The sequence below is a fragment of the Bombus vosnesenskii genome, unplaced genomic scaffold, assembly GCF_011952255.1.
Source record: "Bombus vosnesenskii isolate JDL3184/JDL3185 unplaced genomic scaffold, Bvos_JDL3184-5_v1.1 scf7180000013788, whole genome shotgun sequence".
Classification (NCBI taxonomy): Eukaryota; Metazoa; Arthropoda; class Insecta; order Hymenoptera; family Apidae; genus Bombus; species Bombus vosnesenskii.
In genome coordinates, this window is record NW_022883218.1 from 139,131 (window position 1) to 157,208 (window position 18,078).

General features: G+C 33.2%; 1 protein-coding gene across 2 annotated transcripts; it reads left to right on the top strand.

Annotated features, from left to right (window-relative positions):
• The first annotated feature begins 2,526 nt into the window (after nt 1-2,526).
• Nucleotides 2,527-17,570, top strand: LOC117238956 (protein quiver). Of its 2 annotated transcripts, XM_033504173.1 has the most exons (9): nt 2,529-2,857; nt 6,098-6,335; nt 6,813-6,936; nt 7,020-7,105; nt 9,359-9,414; nt 10,117-10,266; nt 13,682-13,729; nt 14,153-14,299; nt 14,928-17,570. In XM_033504173.1, the coding sequence occupies exons 6-9, from the start codon at nt 10,242-10,244 to the stop codon at nt 15,182-15,184; spliced, it is 477 nt and encodes a 158-aa protein (XP_033360064.1). In that variant the 5' UTR covers nt 2,529-2,857; nt 6,098-6,335; nt 6,813-6,936; nt 7,020-7,105; nt 9,359-9,414; nt 10,117-10,241; the 3' UTR covers nt 15,185-17,570. The 2 variants fall into 2 exon arrangements, with proteins under 2 accessions (XP_033360065.1, XP_033360064.1); XM_033504174.1 differs by lacking the exon at nt 13,682-13,729 and having other exon boundaries at nt 2,527-2,857.
• The last annotated feature ends 508 nt before the right edge of the window (nt 17,571-18,078 follow it).

Here is an 18,078-nt window from a genome sequence, read left to right on the forward strand (position 1 = left end):
CATAGCAGGTTAGCCGAAAGTGGAGCTTATTGCCAGTTGCATTAAATGTCAGTTAACGCTACCGAACGTGGCAACGCGGTTTATAATTTTCTAATTGGTATATCTAACTAAACGCCCGCATACCACGGCATCTCACGATGAATTATTAGTCCAATCTAGATCATCAAAAGACTCCGAAAAGAATTTTGGATAATCTAGACTAGATTATAGGTTGCGTAGTTTGGTATCGTTTTTCAAAGATGAATCGATTGGCATAAAAATAATGTAAAAATTAATCTTTGGAGAACAGTATCAATTACCGGGTCTCATCACGAGGAGGTGACTAAGTATGATATCTGCCAATAATTTGTACAAAATTACACATAAATCTCAACATTCAAGCCGTTAACAAGAATATTGAGTTCTGACTCTATTCCATGAGTCTACGTAAAAAGATAGATATTTCTTAGCCCAAAATGCGCAACATTCATCTCTCAGGCAGCGCTTACATAAATCTTTATAAATTAGAAGGAAAGCACCACATAACATTCATCTTCCACACAATGATTACACCGATCATTACAAACATCGTACAATAATTCGTAACCCTGACAGCATTCAGTATCAAAAATATATGTGTCTAATTTGGAACTAATATCGAAAATTATTACTTATTGAAGAGTATACGGGTGTGATAGAACTCATGAGAGTTAAGCTAGTATGTTAATTCAAATAATCATATAACTCATCGCCGAAGGAACTAAACCATGTGACATATTAATTATAGCACGCATAAATGTATAACGAGACCCCGTTGCCTTCGGTTTGATTACATTTCCTACCTCAAATCCATGAACACGGTTTCATTTTTTGACTCTTTTGCCACAAACACTCAATAGTTACACTTTGCATTGGCGTTGACTTTATATGAAGTAGTTAAATGAAAAATTAAATATTGCACTGAAATAAAATTAAGTAGAAATAAAATAACATTTCAAAGATTTCGAAGATTTAATTAATATTAGAGTTAAAAATAAATTAAAGGTAAAATAAATTATTAATTTAATTGTTACGAATAAATAGTATTGTTTCAGATTAATAGTACAATTATTTTCAATTAACAGTATAATTGCTATAAATTAAGAGCATAATTATTTTTAATTGATGGTAAGATATAAATATAAAAAGATAAATGAAGATAGATATATAAAGATATCAAGGATATAATTTATAAATTTTTTAACAAAAATAATAGATTTAATGTTCAGATAAATAAATTTAATGCCAAGAGGTTTATTTAAGAGGTTTATTATTTATCAAGCACTAACTAAAGTTTTGCTTGAATGAACGGAGCGCATTTAAACCTATGGTTCAAACAGATTTTCAATCGTCGCGTCGCGATATTTATAACAACACTATAAATTGTAGAGGCGTGAAAGATACTCTGATTCTTTTCGAGATTGGTATTCCAGAACGTAAGACAGAGCTCCATTTTTAATGTTACGTTTATTTTTTCCTTGGTCAATGAAGTAATTTTCTATCAGCTGGTAATTTATCATATAATTCTCCATTTTATTTATATATTAACACCGACGAGGTACGGAATAGATGTAACATTCATCGCTTTTTCGTAATTCACATTTTGGCGATCACCTGACTCCGCCTACCATTTTCGTTTCGCATGCGACGTTATCGATTCAGTATAATAGTGGTTCGAATTGAAACTAAATTTCTCTATGAAATTAGAAATAAAGTATAGAACAGAATATCTTGCAAATGAGGTATAGAATGTATTTCTTCAACTGTATTATGATATAATTAATTAGTATGATGATCTCGCGCAGAACCTATTACATACTACATACTTAATGTTCTCCAATTGTAATGCATCCTGACTGCATAAACAACTGTTCATTTTTTAAACTATTAATTTAATATATGATTCTCTTCCGTTCCTATTCGCTGGAGTTTAAATTTCTTAAGCCATGGTTTTTAATGCAAAAGACTTTTTTTGTTATCTGAATATTAAAAATCAATTTTTACTTTGTGAATAATCCTTGTGATAATTAAGATACAAACATCGAAAATAATTTGACAAACATTTTCTCAACAATAAATACGTTCGTTCTATACTGATCAGTATAACGAAACAATAAATAATCTTCCTCGTTTGAGTAAACTAAAACTTTCAACAATGTATACATTCTTATTCAAATCAATTGAACAGAAATATTTCACAAACCGAATATTTATATCACTAAAATACACATTTACGCAAATCAATCTATACAAGTTACTTCTATTAATATTTGACTCGAAGCACTATAGCAAAGAACAAAACTCTATCTCTCGTTTAATGGAAGGATTCATATTCAAATGATCCGAAAATTCCTCATGACAATACGCATGCACGTGTTTGATGGAGATGAAACGCACGAAGCTTAGATTCTACGGCGCAAACGTGGCGTTCCCTCCCTCAACCACAGTGTGGTTGCCGCAACATGAACACGAGGCAACGACTGCTGACCCGTCATATTGATCGACCTGGATCCGCACTTCGCTTCTATCCGATTGCGCGACTTGGGTGGCGCTTCGCAGACCGTGCCACGATGCTTCCCGGCGCTCAAACGCGCTAGCGTAGTCGCAATCATTGCACCTGCTTACATCGCATCGTCCATCCCGTATGTGGAATCGTCCACCGCCATGCTGGTGATGCAGTGATCGTACAAATTACCGAGAAACACCGATTAATCGACGATAGTGACGGTGACCAAGCAACTCTTGGAAACTGGTGATCTTCGGTTCCTAATCTTCTGTTCTTCGACGAGTTTCCGGTTTCGTTGTACGGTTGAGTATTCCAGATCTTCTTATGAGTTGTGTACGTATTGACGAGGGTATAAAACGTACAGTTTTAAGATTACTATCGAGAAATGTTCCTTCATGTTTGGCTTATTTGTGATTGCCTGTAAGGACAATTGATTCTCGTCGAAATACATAAAAATTCTTTATGTGAACGATTGAAATTTTTGTAGTATTCGTAACGTATTATGTTAAGTTTGTGTAGAACCAGGAATACTGAAATTATGCGCACGTTGTTTTGTTTGTCGATAGCTAGTGTTCTATTTCTTTATGCGATTTTAAAGTAACATCAATTTGCGCGGCTTTAAGCTGTGCCTTTGCCCTCCACTCCGTTGCTCCCTCCCCCCTCTCCTCGACGTAATTGATTCGTTACTTTTTACTTGGATTTTTTGTTATTTAAAAGACGCTACTGAGATAATTGTTACATCTCATAACGTTGAATTTAACGAAAACACGTCGCACTAATCGTAACTTCGTGTATTACGCACTTTCTTAGTCATATTTCTTTTTTGTTAAAATAAATGCGTTTTCTTTCGTCCGTCAGTCGCCCAACGCTTGACCGCGAGGGTAAATGTTTGATCATTGCACGCGTTGTCTATTTAAATTGACATTAATGAAAAAGATTCACGACGTTGCACTTCACGTTTCATGTACTGTTTAAATAACTGGATCAGCATAGTGGGTTGTTATCATATATTTATGTAAGGAAAATGTCACTTCGTTTTATATTATGAATAACAATTCAACCTTAATGCGGTGGTACTTTTACGCAGCAGATGTTGAAGCCTCTGAAAGCGATTGAAACCTGTGAAAATCCAAGTTTATGGTTGCGGTATTAAAACTACCAGGAAATATTACGATGTTTACTTTCTCACTTCTTGATCTAGACAACTTATCGCATTGTCTTGCTAATTGTTAGCTTTTTATTTCGAGAAACTATGAAAATCTTCTTTCGATTTTTGTAAATTGATCTCAATTTACATCAAAGAAAATACATCGTGACTAATTTTTACTAATTTCTAATTACTAATACCTTAAATATCGTATTATAAATATATCCTTAATATTAATTATTCAGCAAAACATCAAAATCAGTTTTTAGAATTCGCTTTAAAAGATTGATAAATCTCGTGAAATTTAGAGCAATAAATGCTTAAAATTTAATCGTTGTCGATACAGTTGGGTCCAAGAGAAAGTTTATTGCTTTATTGTTTATTCATTCGATTGATTATTTACTTGATTTTTTAATACCAACATGCCAAGGTTGTTAACATTGCACGTAATGAATTTATAAAAAGATTCGAAGATTCGATTCGTTCCATCATTGTTTTTCTTTGCGCAAAATATTTGGTGCGCACTATACTATGTGCATTGTATATTTTTTCATGAACATTTTCCATTATGCATTTCATACATCAAACGGCCATTTCATTTGTTTTCATGCAAACATTATATGTGTGTGATATCAAGCCGTTTAATCGATCGCCGTATACATATATCGTTTGTTGATCAATTGCTTTGTCGCACACAGAGATTTGAAGCATTATATGAAATTCTATACCACTAGTGCGTTTAAGTTATGCAAATTTATATAGACGCAAAGCTTATTGATGTACGAACACAAGCTACTTATCTTATTTCGCGTTTTAAATTACGTAAAAGCACAAGTATTTTTTCAAATAATCAATAACAATTTTTTTACGCAGATCTTTTCTATCAGATTATGAAATAAAATAGTAGTAGTAATAAATAATAAATGGAATAAAAAAGGTATACAGTGTAATAATATTATTCTTTATTTAATTTCTTCAGAAACGAATCTCTTCAGGCATTTATTAAGGAAAAAAATAATAAACTTTTATTTTTCTGAAAAAAATGATGTTGTACATTACTCCTTGTTAAATTAAGAAAATCGAAAATGACAAGAACCTTAACGGATCCTTTTTTAAGAACTTTGTCCTTTTTACTAATAAAAACAAAATAGTATACAGGAATACAAAATAGTATGCAATAGTATACATGAGTCATGTAACATGCTCACATCAAATAACTCGTAGGTTATTTGTTGTATGAAAAATGTTCACTGGATTTGTTTAGGTGAAGGCATTTTCGAAATCTCAGGATGATCTTTATCTTTTTTCTTTTTTAGGGAACTATAAATTTTTTGATACACTGCTCGATGTATGTTTTAGTTTTCTAAAAAAAAGTATTAGGATATTTGGGTCGAAAAATGATTACTTTAAAAGATATTTTAACTTTAATTTGTCAAATTTAACTTATGAAAGACAAATACATAAACATAAAAGTACTGTTTTATTGTCCTTTCCTTGTCTCCCATACATTAAATTTAATAAATTAAAGTGAAAATATCTTCTAAACTAATTATTTCTCAATCCAAGTACCCTAACACTTCTTTGTAGATAATTAAAAAACGCATCGAACGGTATATACAGGAATGTGTAGCTTCCTGTAAGAAAACAAGGAGATTTCAGAAACAGCTGCACCTAAACAAATCTAATGGTCATCACATTTCGAAACAGAGCAAAAACACTCTTTTATACAATAGAAAACTTACCATTTATTTGAAGTGAGTATGTTACGTGACCCACGTTTGCATTGTTTGTATAATTACGTGTAACTTTGTATGCAATGGCGCGATAAGATGGCGTGTATTTTTATCACACAACAATTTTCGTCGTATTTGTTAGAATCAACCTTCAATTAAAGAAAACTATTTTCATTTTCTCTACATTTGCCAATATTTTTTAAGAAATGAATTAAAATAAGCTGTGCAAATAAGCAACCACTTGAATTGTAAATCTTAGTGTCTAATAAACGCGGTTTTCAACCATCTTATATATGTTTTATACTGCATTAATTTCGTCACACCATTGTAGTAACGATGGTAATAATACAAAATTTATAATTATTGACATTTGTTCAAATTATGTATTTCTTCTAATCTTGGTGCGCCGGTTACCGGCGACCCCCGTGGAATTTAACGTGTTAAATTTTACGTTCGTGCAACATTTTGAATATCTCGTTTAATCAAGATTGCAATTTTCCTTTTTATCTCGACGATTCACGCGTCGTGATATGCGCGCTTACAAGTCTCTGATTTTCATCGTCCCTCGTTAAGCATTGACGATCGTTCGTTCTCAGACGATCCATTGGAAACGTCGAATCTTTTCGCTTGAAATTATTTCAGGATCGTTGGCCTATGATGATCAAGTACGGTGACGTAAGAAGAAGGTTGTAGTATTGTTCGATGTACGGACAAGGAGTATGGCAAGAAGATGAAACGACAACACTGTGGCAGAAGATACGATGTATGCTGTGACAATTGTCTATCCTTGAGGCAGCGCGTCAAATTCATACATACGAAACTATAAAACGTCACGCATTCGTTTAGCGTGTGACAGTTTATAGTTGTCCTTCGAAAATTATTTTTTTGTACGTCACAAACGGCCAAAAATTTTCGTCAATATATCACAGAGGTAAATCATATTGCTGGTTTCTGAAATTTGTGTTGTATACCTTGTGGAGTTTTCCTAGTTTAACTTTTCTTAAATAGGTTTATATTTCTAGTGTTTGTTATAATTGACGTAATTTCGTTTTATAATATAATTCTGCCTTTCGTAGTTAAAAATTCCTACATTTACGATTTCAAAATCGATGAAAATTGAAGTTTTACCGCTTTCTTTGTACCATCTCTCACATTCTTTTTCATTACATTCAAACATTTAAATATTATTCCGTGACAGTTTCTATAGCATATAACAAATATCTCAATATCTTGAAAAATAAAAAAATATTAGATATAGAATATTTATAATAAAATATAGGATATTTTAGCTAAGGGCAGAATTGTAGTATTTTAATTTTAATGTTTGCATCGTAGAATATATAGAATTATTAGAAGCTTGCATAGAAAGTTGGGGAGGCGCGAAACTTTGATGATAAATTGCTTACAGGATAATTAAGCTCGTTAAGCTTGTTATTTATTCATTCTGATATGGCTGGACTTGTTACAGCAAAACTCCAAAAAGCACTTGATTCCGTCACGTAATTTATCTTATTCTGCGTATTTTAGAGCAGGTACGAAGATTTGTCTTGCTTTTTAGGAATTTCTTTCTTGTTCTCTGATATAATAATATCTTCCTTATTGAACTGTGTTACAGACTGGGTGCACAATTCAATTAAAAGCAAGTTTCAAACAACATAGTCAATACGGGAATAATAAAATCACGTTATTTAATAGTAATATGTAATATGATATGATATTATCTGAGAGTAATTTATGATAATTTTTGTTTGATCAACCCGTGATTTTTAAAAATCCTGCTTCGCCTGTTTTAATTTTGTGCGATATTAACACTAAACCTACTGACACTTCGTGTATACCTATTTCTACCGTGTGCGGTCAAAATGACCGGTGATTAAAGAAGTAACAGTTTTTATGATTTAACTTAGATAATGGTTAATTTGTAACTAAATGTATATAAAATGGTGAACTTTCATTAAGTTTCGTCGAAATTTACTTTTGTTTAATTTCAATTATAGACTTAAATAAAAAATTACACTTTTATTTATATAGAGATATATCTTATTCAACTTCGCTACATTTTTTACAAATTATCTTATTATCAAATGTACATTTGCCGCATACATATTTCCCGCATCTTAAACAAATTTTCGTAATTTTGTAACCTTTACAATCTCTTACTTGACAAGTTTTTTGTAATAATGAATCTAAACTTATTGATAGTTTTATTGCATGGTTTTCCCGCGATTCTATATATAAAAAAGTAATGTATGCACCAGGTTTATAACAATTTTGTGAATTCTTTATAAATCGGCCCCATACTATAGATAGCATTGCAAATTTATTGGTTCGTAAACGTTGGCTTCTTTCGCTCTTCTTATCAAATCGTATAAACCTCATAATTTCAGCAAAGTCATTCCTGCTCATTGTTTTTGGAAAAATGCAGGTCTCCAAATTTTATTCCACAAATATGAAACATCTAAATTCTTTGCCTGACATGCACCTCGGGGATATAGCAGAGTAATAAATGCATCTAGTTTTGTTGCATCTAACTCCCTCTTAATCCCCAATACTCTAAATGCTTCTTCCATACATTTTATTATATGATCTCTTATACGGTGATCAATGATAAGATGAAATGCCGTCTCTATTTGTCCTTTCATTATATGTCGTTTAGCGTATCCCTAAAAATATTATAAATTGATGTCCTGCCAGGTTTGGGACTTGCATCTATTTCTTTCCAAACTGTCCCATCGGGCCCAGTTTCGATACGTTGATTCTCTACATCAGTCTCACTCTTTGCTGTCAACGATAATTTCTTTCCTTTTTGCCCTGGACGTGAACGCTTATTTATAAATAATATTCAACTCTGATTTGGTTGTAAACAGCTTTTCATATGTTTCCATGCCGTCTTCAGTTGCTGAAGTTTCTTGTTCATCGCATACTGAACAGTCTTCTTCTATATCCGTTACTTTTTTTTCTATAATTTTTTTTAAAAGTCGTAACATTTTAGGGTAAATATTTATCACAGAATAACTCCATGTACGGAGTACAAAATTATTGTCAAATTTGATATGCTTTACTTTTGCTTTTATAACAATTTTACACAAAACGCTCTGAGATGCTTCCTATCTGAGTTTTAGAGATAACAAGGTTAAATGTCGGCTGATTGACTAACAAACTGTAATGTATTCTGGTCGAAAGGTCGAAAGATGTAATCTGGACGATAGCAAGTAAGAATATGATCTGTGACGATGATATTTATAAGAAAATATTGATGAGTATTGGTCATTCTTCACCAACGGTTACTCGAGTATGGAGTTAGGAAAAACCCGCTTTTCCCGTGTTTTATCGCAATGAGTGATAACCCTAAGAAACTTCTCGACTTTCAAAATGTCTGTTACAATGGACTGTAAAAAATGCTAAATTTTATGGCGGTTAGGATTATTACAGGCCTGAATTCATACGTGTTGACAGCTGGTGGCCATCTTGATCGAGGGATGGATTATAATTTATGATAAAGTTACGAGCGTAACAATTGTTATTATTTGTTATTACTGATTTTGTTTGTCATCTGACTTTGAAATAGCCTTTTTTTTGTACTGATTGCATTTATTTTAAGAGTAACTAAAATATTTTATCGGTTGGTCAAATTGACCGCCCGCGATAGGCAAGGCAAAATACAATTCCTTCTTAGAAAAGAAAAAAGCAAACTAAAAGTAAATACCGAAAAATATATTGTATGCATGTTTTAGGAAAAGTCAGAAATTATAAAGCGATATGATAACGTTTAAATATGGTTAAATTTATGCAGAAGTTTGAAAGCGGTCAATTTGACAAATAAACTGGTAGGTTTAGTGTTAAAAGTACTGTGCATGAGTACTCGGCTATGTTACTATGGAAGCTATTTATAATTATAGATTAGATACGGAAAATTTATTTATTTATTTATTTATTTTTTTTTTTTTTTGATAGGTTAGCGGACTCAATTATTCTACTATCTGCTATTTTTCGCATGACATTACGTGAAGGTAAACACATACACAAATTCTTGATACGCATAACGTACTTCCTTGCATACGAAAGATATCTGATAAAATATTAAATAGCCAAGGTTACGAATTCGTAAAACGAGAATATGCAGTGATTTCTTGGCTCAGTTACATACCGCATTGCTGCAAGATTGCAAGAAAAGCGGAATATATTGACCCAAATACTACTTACTTCTAATTACTAGCATATATCAGAGAATATTTATATCCATATCTATTTGAAATATATATATGTATATATATGTATGTATGTTTATTCTCAGGCTTATTATAAAACAACGGAATTAGTAGATCAGTAATTGGGCTTATAATTCTTATTAGCCTAGTATAATGAAATTGGATTAGTCACTATTTGCATATTAAAATTTTTATTCCAGATACATTTTCGTATGCACCAACTTAATAGCTTGGCTTCTTTTTTTAGAACATCGTTTTCTGTATCTTCTTGACACGGTTCACGTTTCATATTTCGAGGCCAAACGACGTAATTATTAACTTAAAGTTTCCGTAATTTTACAACGCTGTGGAATCCATAGATCCATTCGAGATATTGATTTTCTAAATGCGGCGATTCTATTTCAGCTGTATTATGCTTTGTCCCTCGATTATTAGCGGCCACTAGTTAATGATAAATAAGAAACATACCTGTCGAGATTTTGAAATTTGTCCCTTCTGTTCCAGTAAATTGCCTAACGGACGAATGTAATTCCGTGAATCGCGTCTGACCTGCATTCCTACTGTAGGAGTAAGCTCGTAACACGGCATGAATTTGGATCGGAAGTAAGAAGGAACCATCGCCAAAAAACATGTCGCTGAATCACTTGATAGTGGGTGAGTTTTGCGAAAAAAATGTCTTTTTCTTTTTATTGTATAACTCCTTTTACCAGACGAAAGAAAGTAGAGATTAAGTCACGTTCTTTATTTCTGGTGTTTTTGTAAAAAAAATCCCAGACACGTTGTGTAAACATATATACAAATAAAAAAACACGAAAACTTACGTGCGGACTTGAGCGAAAATTTATTACGACTTGTTACATCTTTTTCATATAACTGTGTTGTTAAAGTTGTTTCAAATCTACATTTACTGTAATAGCTGAATTCCCTGTTGTAGCTATATCTCCTACAAATTGATTGTCTTTTTTGATTTTCTAAGGAGAATACTTTCTGTTCCACCTGTTGGTTGTACATTAACATTTGAAATGAACATGGCATTCTAAATAATAGTATTTTGTAATTGTATAGCTGTTATATCGTAATGGAGGTTGTATATTAATTGCACTGATTGCGATGCTAGTAAGTGTATCCTCGTTTAATTTATACAGCCTACAGCAATAATAGTAGGTAGGCTATATTTCGTCTATAAATATAGTAGTTGTAAAAATAACATTTATTGTTAGTAAATTAACATTAATGTATATATAAACAATATTTTTCCTGATATTGGCTTCCTAAAAAATTTCATATTTTGTTTAATCACATCGAGGGTGTGGATAAATTAAGGATAAATTAAATCGTAAAGAAACAAATATTAAAAAAGATGCATACGCAAAACTATTTTAGCGCTTTAATACAATTCACTATTCTCCATCGTGGATTGTATTTATAATCTGATGAGTTCTTAGAACTCGGATCGAAGAAAGAAATAAAGGACAAACAAGAGAAAATTCGCAACCTATTCTTATACTGTGTTATTCATCGCTTTACACCGTTCGAGTCTGCTAAAGCCTTTACTCCCTCGAAACAGTAACTGTGCCTGAATAGTTAAATACGAATGGAACGTGCTTTATCGATTGTTTTGGAGACAATCAAGCGCGCTGCTCGGGGTGAGTGTGCAGACGACGAAAATCAGAGGGGAAAGTAGCGACAGAAGCCTGTGATTAGTGTAGATAAAGGTGGACATACAGGAGTCGTAGTCGTTGATAAAAGTATCTTCCTTCTCAATTTCTTCCACTCCGATGAAGTACACGTCTATTTTCGTTACTATGATAAGACGTTCTCCGTTTCATTTAGTTCGAGAACGTCTCGTGGACGAAAATCGTCACATATATATGTCGGGTTCTCATTAGAGTTAGGGACGTATAATGAATCTTCACGTGAATTGGCCATTGTTGTTATGTGCTATAAATGATACTTACTGATACAAATGTGATTATTACAGAGTTTAACGAGTAATAGCGGTGATTTTATAATCGAGATGTCGATGACAATGAATTTAGGTTCGATAACGAATCCACGGTCAACGGGATGACGAATGCAATTTGATCCACGATTCTGGTGTGACTTAACGTACTTATACACAGTACAAGTAGAACTTATCTGACTGAATGTCAGTCCAAGTGGAACTGCCCTTATATACTCCTCTTCGTACCTCTTTGTACAGGTACCTCTCTGTACCCACGGGTCAATCTTTGTTTTTAAGGAGAGCTATATAATTACTTCATACTTCTGTTAGGTACACGTCTCTCCCGTGACCGTAGCTACGTTCAGCGACCCGTTATGTCACTTCGAGCCCAAGCCCACTGCCACAAATCTCGAGCACCCATACTCGGATTAAATCATAAACAACATATTTCTCAGTTTTATTATTTAAGTACAGCTATAATAAAAAGTCGGGACTAAAGTATTGGGGATCTTCCCAAACATTCCAAAAGAAAGGCCCCGATGTCCTTTCATCTCCGACATATATATATACATACATCTGTACATAAGAATTTATATTTTATCTCTCTGTAAGCAAATATATTCACTTCGTAAAAGTGAAGTATAAGTTCATACAGTAAACGTTCAAACGAAGCATACTTCGTAGGCAAACTGGGTCATTCATGTTCAAGTGTAATTTCGTTTATGTTCTAAGGTTTTGAAAAAATCTAAAAATAAAATATGTACTTGTTATTTGCTAATTGGGTCAAATAAAACTTTGAATCTTTTTTCAATAAAAATACAAATTCGAATGAGAAGGATTTAAATATCCGGTTTGTTTATGGAAAATTAATAACAATCTTTCAATTCCTACATAAATTGAATATTATAAAATTTGAAAAATCCCATGTAAACGTTTTATACATTTTATTAGGTATTACTAAATATGAAACTATTGTTTGAATAAGACATTGAAGAGTACTTTTATCGTCAACAATATATAGTGATTATGTAACTTCATTTCATGTTATTGTTTTCGTAGATATATGTATTGTACATAGGTTTATGTAAAAACGGTATTCTAGAATTAATTAAACTAGTATTAAACGCGTACGATCGCTGCCCCTGTGCACGAGGTACGTACCTGTTAGTTTTTAAAGTTGGTAAAACGCGATAGAAGTTTCGATGAATGGTCATTGTCGTTAATCACATACTTCCCACACATGCTACAACAAAGTCACCCTGCATAGTGGAAGGTATGGAACTAGAATGAAAAATACATTTCATCATTTGTATATTTTAACATTTTTATAAAGAAACAATTTTCGTGTGACTTTTTGAAACTTAAACTCAAAAACAGAGAATACAATACGTGAGAGAACGTGTTCCTATCGTTGTTATTTTATAGCACGAAACGCCAAGAAAGTACTATAAGTATGTCGTAAACTATTAACCTATTCTATTTCTATGAGTACGGGTCGAGTTTAGAGTTCACGTGTTTCCAAACTAATGACCATATATTTCACATCGAAACCTATCTTATAGTTATAATATTTGACAGGGAACAACATAAATCCAAAGAGCAACATTGAAAAATTCGTATCATGAATAATACTTTAGATCAACTATTAAAATTCTTATACTACCTCAATTAAAATTTCGTTCATCGAGATATCTAGATATTTTAATCATGTTCAAAATTGCGTAACTAGAATCAAAATTTCATTAAGCAATTATCATCTAGTAGACGAACGATAGAAAACAAAAAGAAAGGATTAACAACCCAAAAATGTGAAATATCTCAAACGATATTGTCAATTGTAAGAAAATTTAATTATTCGATATCGTTAATCGCGCAAATAATAAAATATTTAGATATCAAGATATTCTAATGTATTCGTAGTCACGAGTGAAATTAGAATGCAATCATGACGATGAATGTCGTTGCAAATAGCGAAGGTAGTAGTAGTAGTAAGAACAATATAGTGGGTAGACCTAGCAGTGTGCACCCTTTTGTTTCTGTTGTTCATGATTATCATTTCGTAGATATCCACAGTTAAAATTATTCTTTTTATCTTCTAAAGCAATGGCCAATGTTTCGTTTCAGCGGCAATTGTACTCGCGGTTGCCACCGTCTGTCGCGCGGAGTGCCAGAGTGAGTGATCAAACCAGCTTCACTTCAGTATCCTTCTTGCCATCGTTATCTGTCGACGTTATTCCGCAGGGCTTCTTGTCTGAAGATTCATTCTCCCCACTATTTTTATTTCCTTTTCTTTTTTCTTTGCAATTTAGTTGCATAAGATTGATATATAAATTAATTGTACGCTGTCCCTGCTCATAATTTGATTTCTGTTTAGTACATTTAGTTCGCGAATTTAACGTAATTTTTTCTTTACGGCTATATTTCCTACAGTACTATTTCAAGGAAGTATATTTTCTACAGTACTATTTCAAGGAAGTTGATTTTGTTAAAAGTAATGATACTTATGCCGCTTAATATTTTACCATATTCGTCTACATTCATTTTGAAGTTTGAAGATAGATGAATGGCGCGCTTTATTACAGTTATATTTTACAGCTCGTTCTATTTATTGCTACGAATGCGATTCATGGACGGATCTCAGATGTAAGGATCCTTTTAATTACACCGCACTTCCAAGGGATCAACCACCTCTCATGACTTGCCATGGCTGTTGCGTGAAAATGGTTCGCAACGCCAAGTCACGTAAGTACTTCCTTTTCACTTCTTCATCTTTTCACTCTTTCCACTGCGATAATTTCCAGTGCGATAATTTTCTTTGTGTTTTTTATATTTTTCTCTATTTCATTTCTTTAAATGTCCATTTCATATACCTTTTGTGAAAACAATTAAACCTTTTTCTCAATAAGAAAAGTAAAACAAATAGGAAAAAAAATTTCAAGATATTTGCAAAATAATTATCCAAGATTCCTTATAAATACTGATAATCATTTTCCATGAAGCTTTAATAAGCAATATTGACATTATTACGCCTACGAGCCCGATATTTTTAACTAAAAGCGTTGGTTTGGAACAAGGAAGAGTTTCAAATAATCTATTTCGTAATTATACAACTCTAAGAAAATCTAAGCTCCTGCTACACACGCTTCTATAATTCTCTTCTTTAAGCTTTCTTATTTTACGATATTATTTCCAATTATTCTAAAATCTTTCTAGGATAATTTATATACAATTTATAGATGTATATAATTATTTCTATATCAAAATAATATTTATTTCACAATTTAAAATTTGTAAATCACGTTATATTTTGTTCGTATATACAATTTCTAAATATATAATAATTATTCGTATTTTTTTCGTCTGTTCGTAGCATATGAGAGCGTGAGGCGGACCTGCACTTCGCAACTACAAATAAATTTATTCATGGTGGACCACGTGTGCATGATGGAAAGTACCGGCACTGGTCACATGTGCTTCTGTGAGGAGGATATGTGCAATCGTGTGTCTCCGACCTCGTGTTCGAATCCTACACTCCTGCTGATCCTCTTGACGATCCTTGTACTACGCTCGGTCATCTTAGGAGCCCCAGCTTGCTTTGTAGAACGTTGCAATGGTCACGACGTATAACACTGATTTATTCGATTCACCTGTCAGTGATCATATCCTTCGTAGAATTTTAGTTTTAGCCAGCGACTTGAACTCTCGTCGAGACGAGCGGTTCTCACCAGTCACGTACCGGTTGGATAACACGGAACACGTTGTGTTTCTTTTCATGTTCGTACCAAACCAGGAAGGTAAGACACGAGCTGCGTGTTCCTTGAAAGAGAAGGGAATCGATCAATCATCGATTAATCGTGTCAGACCGTTTTAACCGTACATTTCAATTTTTGTGAATCAATTCATGAATTGAGAATCGACGATCCATATTCTCTTCTCTTCAAAGAATTTTGCACTCTCGCTCGTCCTGATCCTTTCTTCGACATAAATCTTAACGAAATATCTCGACCGTGTTCTCTGTAGATAAATCATCCGATTCTCTGTCACTCTCGATTTTGCCACGCGCTCTTCCTCTTGATTCATAGCCCCTCCAAAATGTTTCCTATACCTTTGCGATGGTATCTTTAACGACAATTTTAATTCGCTTCGAAGTGAAATTTATCTTATTGGAAGATAGTACGTATTTTTAAAAAAATATGGATCTTTTCCAATTGATATAAACGGACAATTTATTATAGATTTTTCAGTTTGTTCGTATTATAATTTTCGAACAAATTAAACGGAGAATGATAAATCAAATTCGAGCTATCAAAAAATTGAGCCTGAAGCGAGTAAAAATTTAGACGCGTTCTTTAATTCATTGTATGTTCGGGTAATGTTTCTATTTGATGAAATCTAATGAGATGGGAATCCCTTTCTGACGAAGTTTTGTTGCATGCAATCCAGAATCGATCGAGACCATCCCATTCTTGCAACTGTCAATCAGTTCTTTCGTTTTTTCTTCCAGTATTGATGTATCTTACAATTAGAACTTTTTGCTACTTTTTTCATGGTCATTGATCGTTACAAAGTCTTAAGCATCAAGTTTTCTAGCTCTCAAAGCATCTTGATGGCCGAATCGAGCTGCTCCCGATACGTAAGAAATAGTATTTGTCATTATGTCGTGGTATTTTGGAATGTTTCTTTCATTTTTAAAGTTTCCATTGGCTTGCCGATTATCTATGTTCCATACCAAGTTCGTCGTATATCTAAGCGAACGTGGATCACGAAACTTCAGAACTTTGAAACGTAGGTATACTGTTTGCAACGTTGTTCGATCATTGCAAGATCTTGGAGCTAATGCGTGTTCTAATTGTATTATTTCAAACACACATTTACTGCTTTCCCAAAGAAAATCTCCAAGTAACGGAGGATAATCGAGACACAAAGAGAAAGAGAAACACGATATACATTCATTATTGTAGCGCATAGAGGTCGACTGATGGACAATTTTCGTATTAACTCGTTATATGCTTTAACACTATTTCAGCGTTGAAAAGTAACTTTATAAATGATCATTGATTACGAGAATATTACCAAGTTCATAATATATTGAAGATCCTTTGCACTTTCAGAAGATTTTTATCACAGATAATCAAATTTGAGATGTGTAACTAGTTTCTCTTTGAACACTTTCGATCGTGATTCATCGATATCTATGCACACACCTTTGACTCTTATCCAGTCGAACAAATCGTTTCTGTATATCACATACAAACGAACTATCAGCACCTTCAACCACTCTCTGTTTCTTGTTATACATTGTCGTAACGATTGTCGTACTTTTACTCCCCTGTTCTATGTCTCTAACGTCCTTTATACGTTTGCCCATTTGCCATTCTTAACGAGACACCGGTGTTTCGCGCATCATGCACCATAGGACAGTGGAACGAGAATGGCCCATGGTATACGGAGCTTAAAGTAGATCAACGTTCAGGCCGCATGGTTTCGGCATGTCCATCCGTCAGCAACGTCATGAGAAAGCAACGACTGCAGCCGGCAAGCATCGACACCAGAATTTTCCAGCTCTACGTTTTTCGACTTGCTTGAGTCGCGGGCGTGTGCTTTTTCAATTTCCAAACAAATTATTCTCTCTTACTTTTTCAATTATACGTAACATAATAGAATATTATCAAAGGCTTTAAGGTTATTTGATTAGATTTAATTACAGAATGGGTGGGGTCGGGATCAATTCATTAAAAATTTGATTGGGACTCGATTGAAATTTGCTATAGGATTAACAATGAATCATGTATAAGATTGATCATTAAAAGGCACGCGCGCGCGGGATGTACCACAGTAGTACTAGTGAGTTCGACAATCACGTATTTAGCAGGAGTGTGTTCCACACGTAGAAAAGTGCGAATTCGAGTGCATGGATTGTAGCACTTTTATTAACAGTGAAAAGGCAGAGGAAACTTTACGGACGGCTTCTGGATGAAAGCTTTGCAGCCCGATTAAAATTGCGTATTACCATCCATGTTACGATCTTATCCCCTTTCCTCTGTCCCGCGATTATCGTATCGCCGTGCAGTAACACCTTGCATGACACTTGCATGAATCTGTTGTTAGTAATTTTTGTGAGAAACTAAAAATCCCGTAGTCGATGCTTCAACAGGTAACAGACTTTAAAATAAATGAAACAAATATGTATGTATATGTGTATATATATATATATATATACATAGAACAAATTTTGTTCGAACTGTTTCAAAATTTTCCAACAACTATTATTTCAATTTATTCTACATATTTATTATATATTATTTCAATTATTGCAATATTAAATACAGCGATAATTGCAATATTAAAATCTTTTTACGATATCTGGGAAATAATACAAGAAACAATTCAAGTACGGTAATTTCAAGTTACAATTCTAATATTCTAATCAATACGAAAGTCTGTTTCTAAAATGAGGCTCGGCTCAGTAACAATAACCCGAACACAGAACCTTCCATTCCGACGAATGCAACGCGGGGCTG

What these genes read in the sequence shown, in the direction of transcription:
- LOC117238956 (XM_033504173.1), top strand. Translation starts at nt 10,242, where the DNA reads ATGTCGCTGAATCACTTGATAGTGG. An exon ending in CTGTCGCGCGGAGTGCCAGA is followed by an intron (nt 13,730 to 14,152) that starts GTGAGTGATCAA and finishes TATATTTTACAG; the next exon opens with CTCGTTCTATTTATTGCTAC. An exon ending in GGTTCGCAACGCCAAGTCAC is followed by an intron (nt 14,300 to 14,927) that starts GTAAGTACTTCC and finishes GTCTGTTCGTAG; the next exon opens with CATATGAGAGCGTGAGGCGG.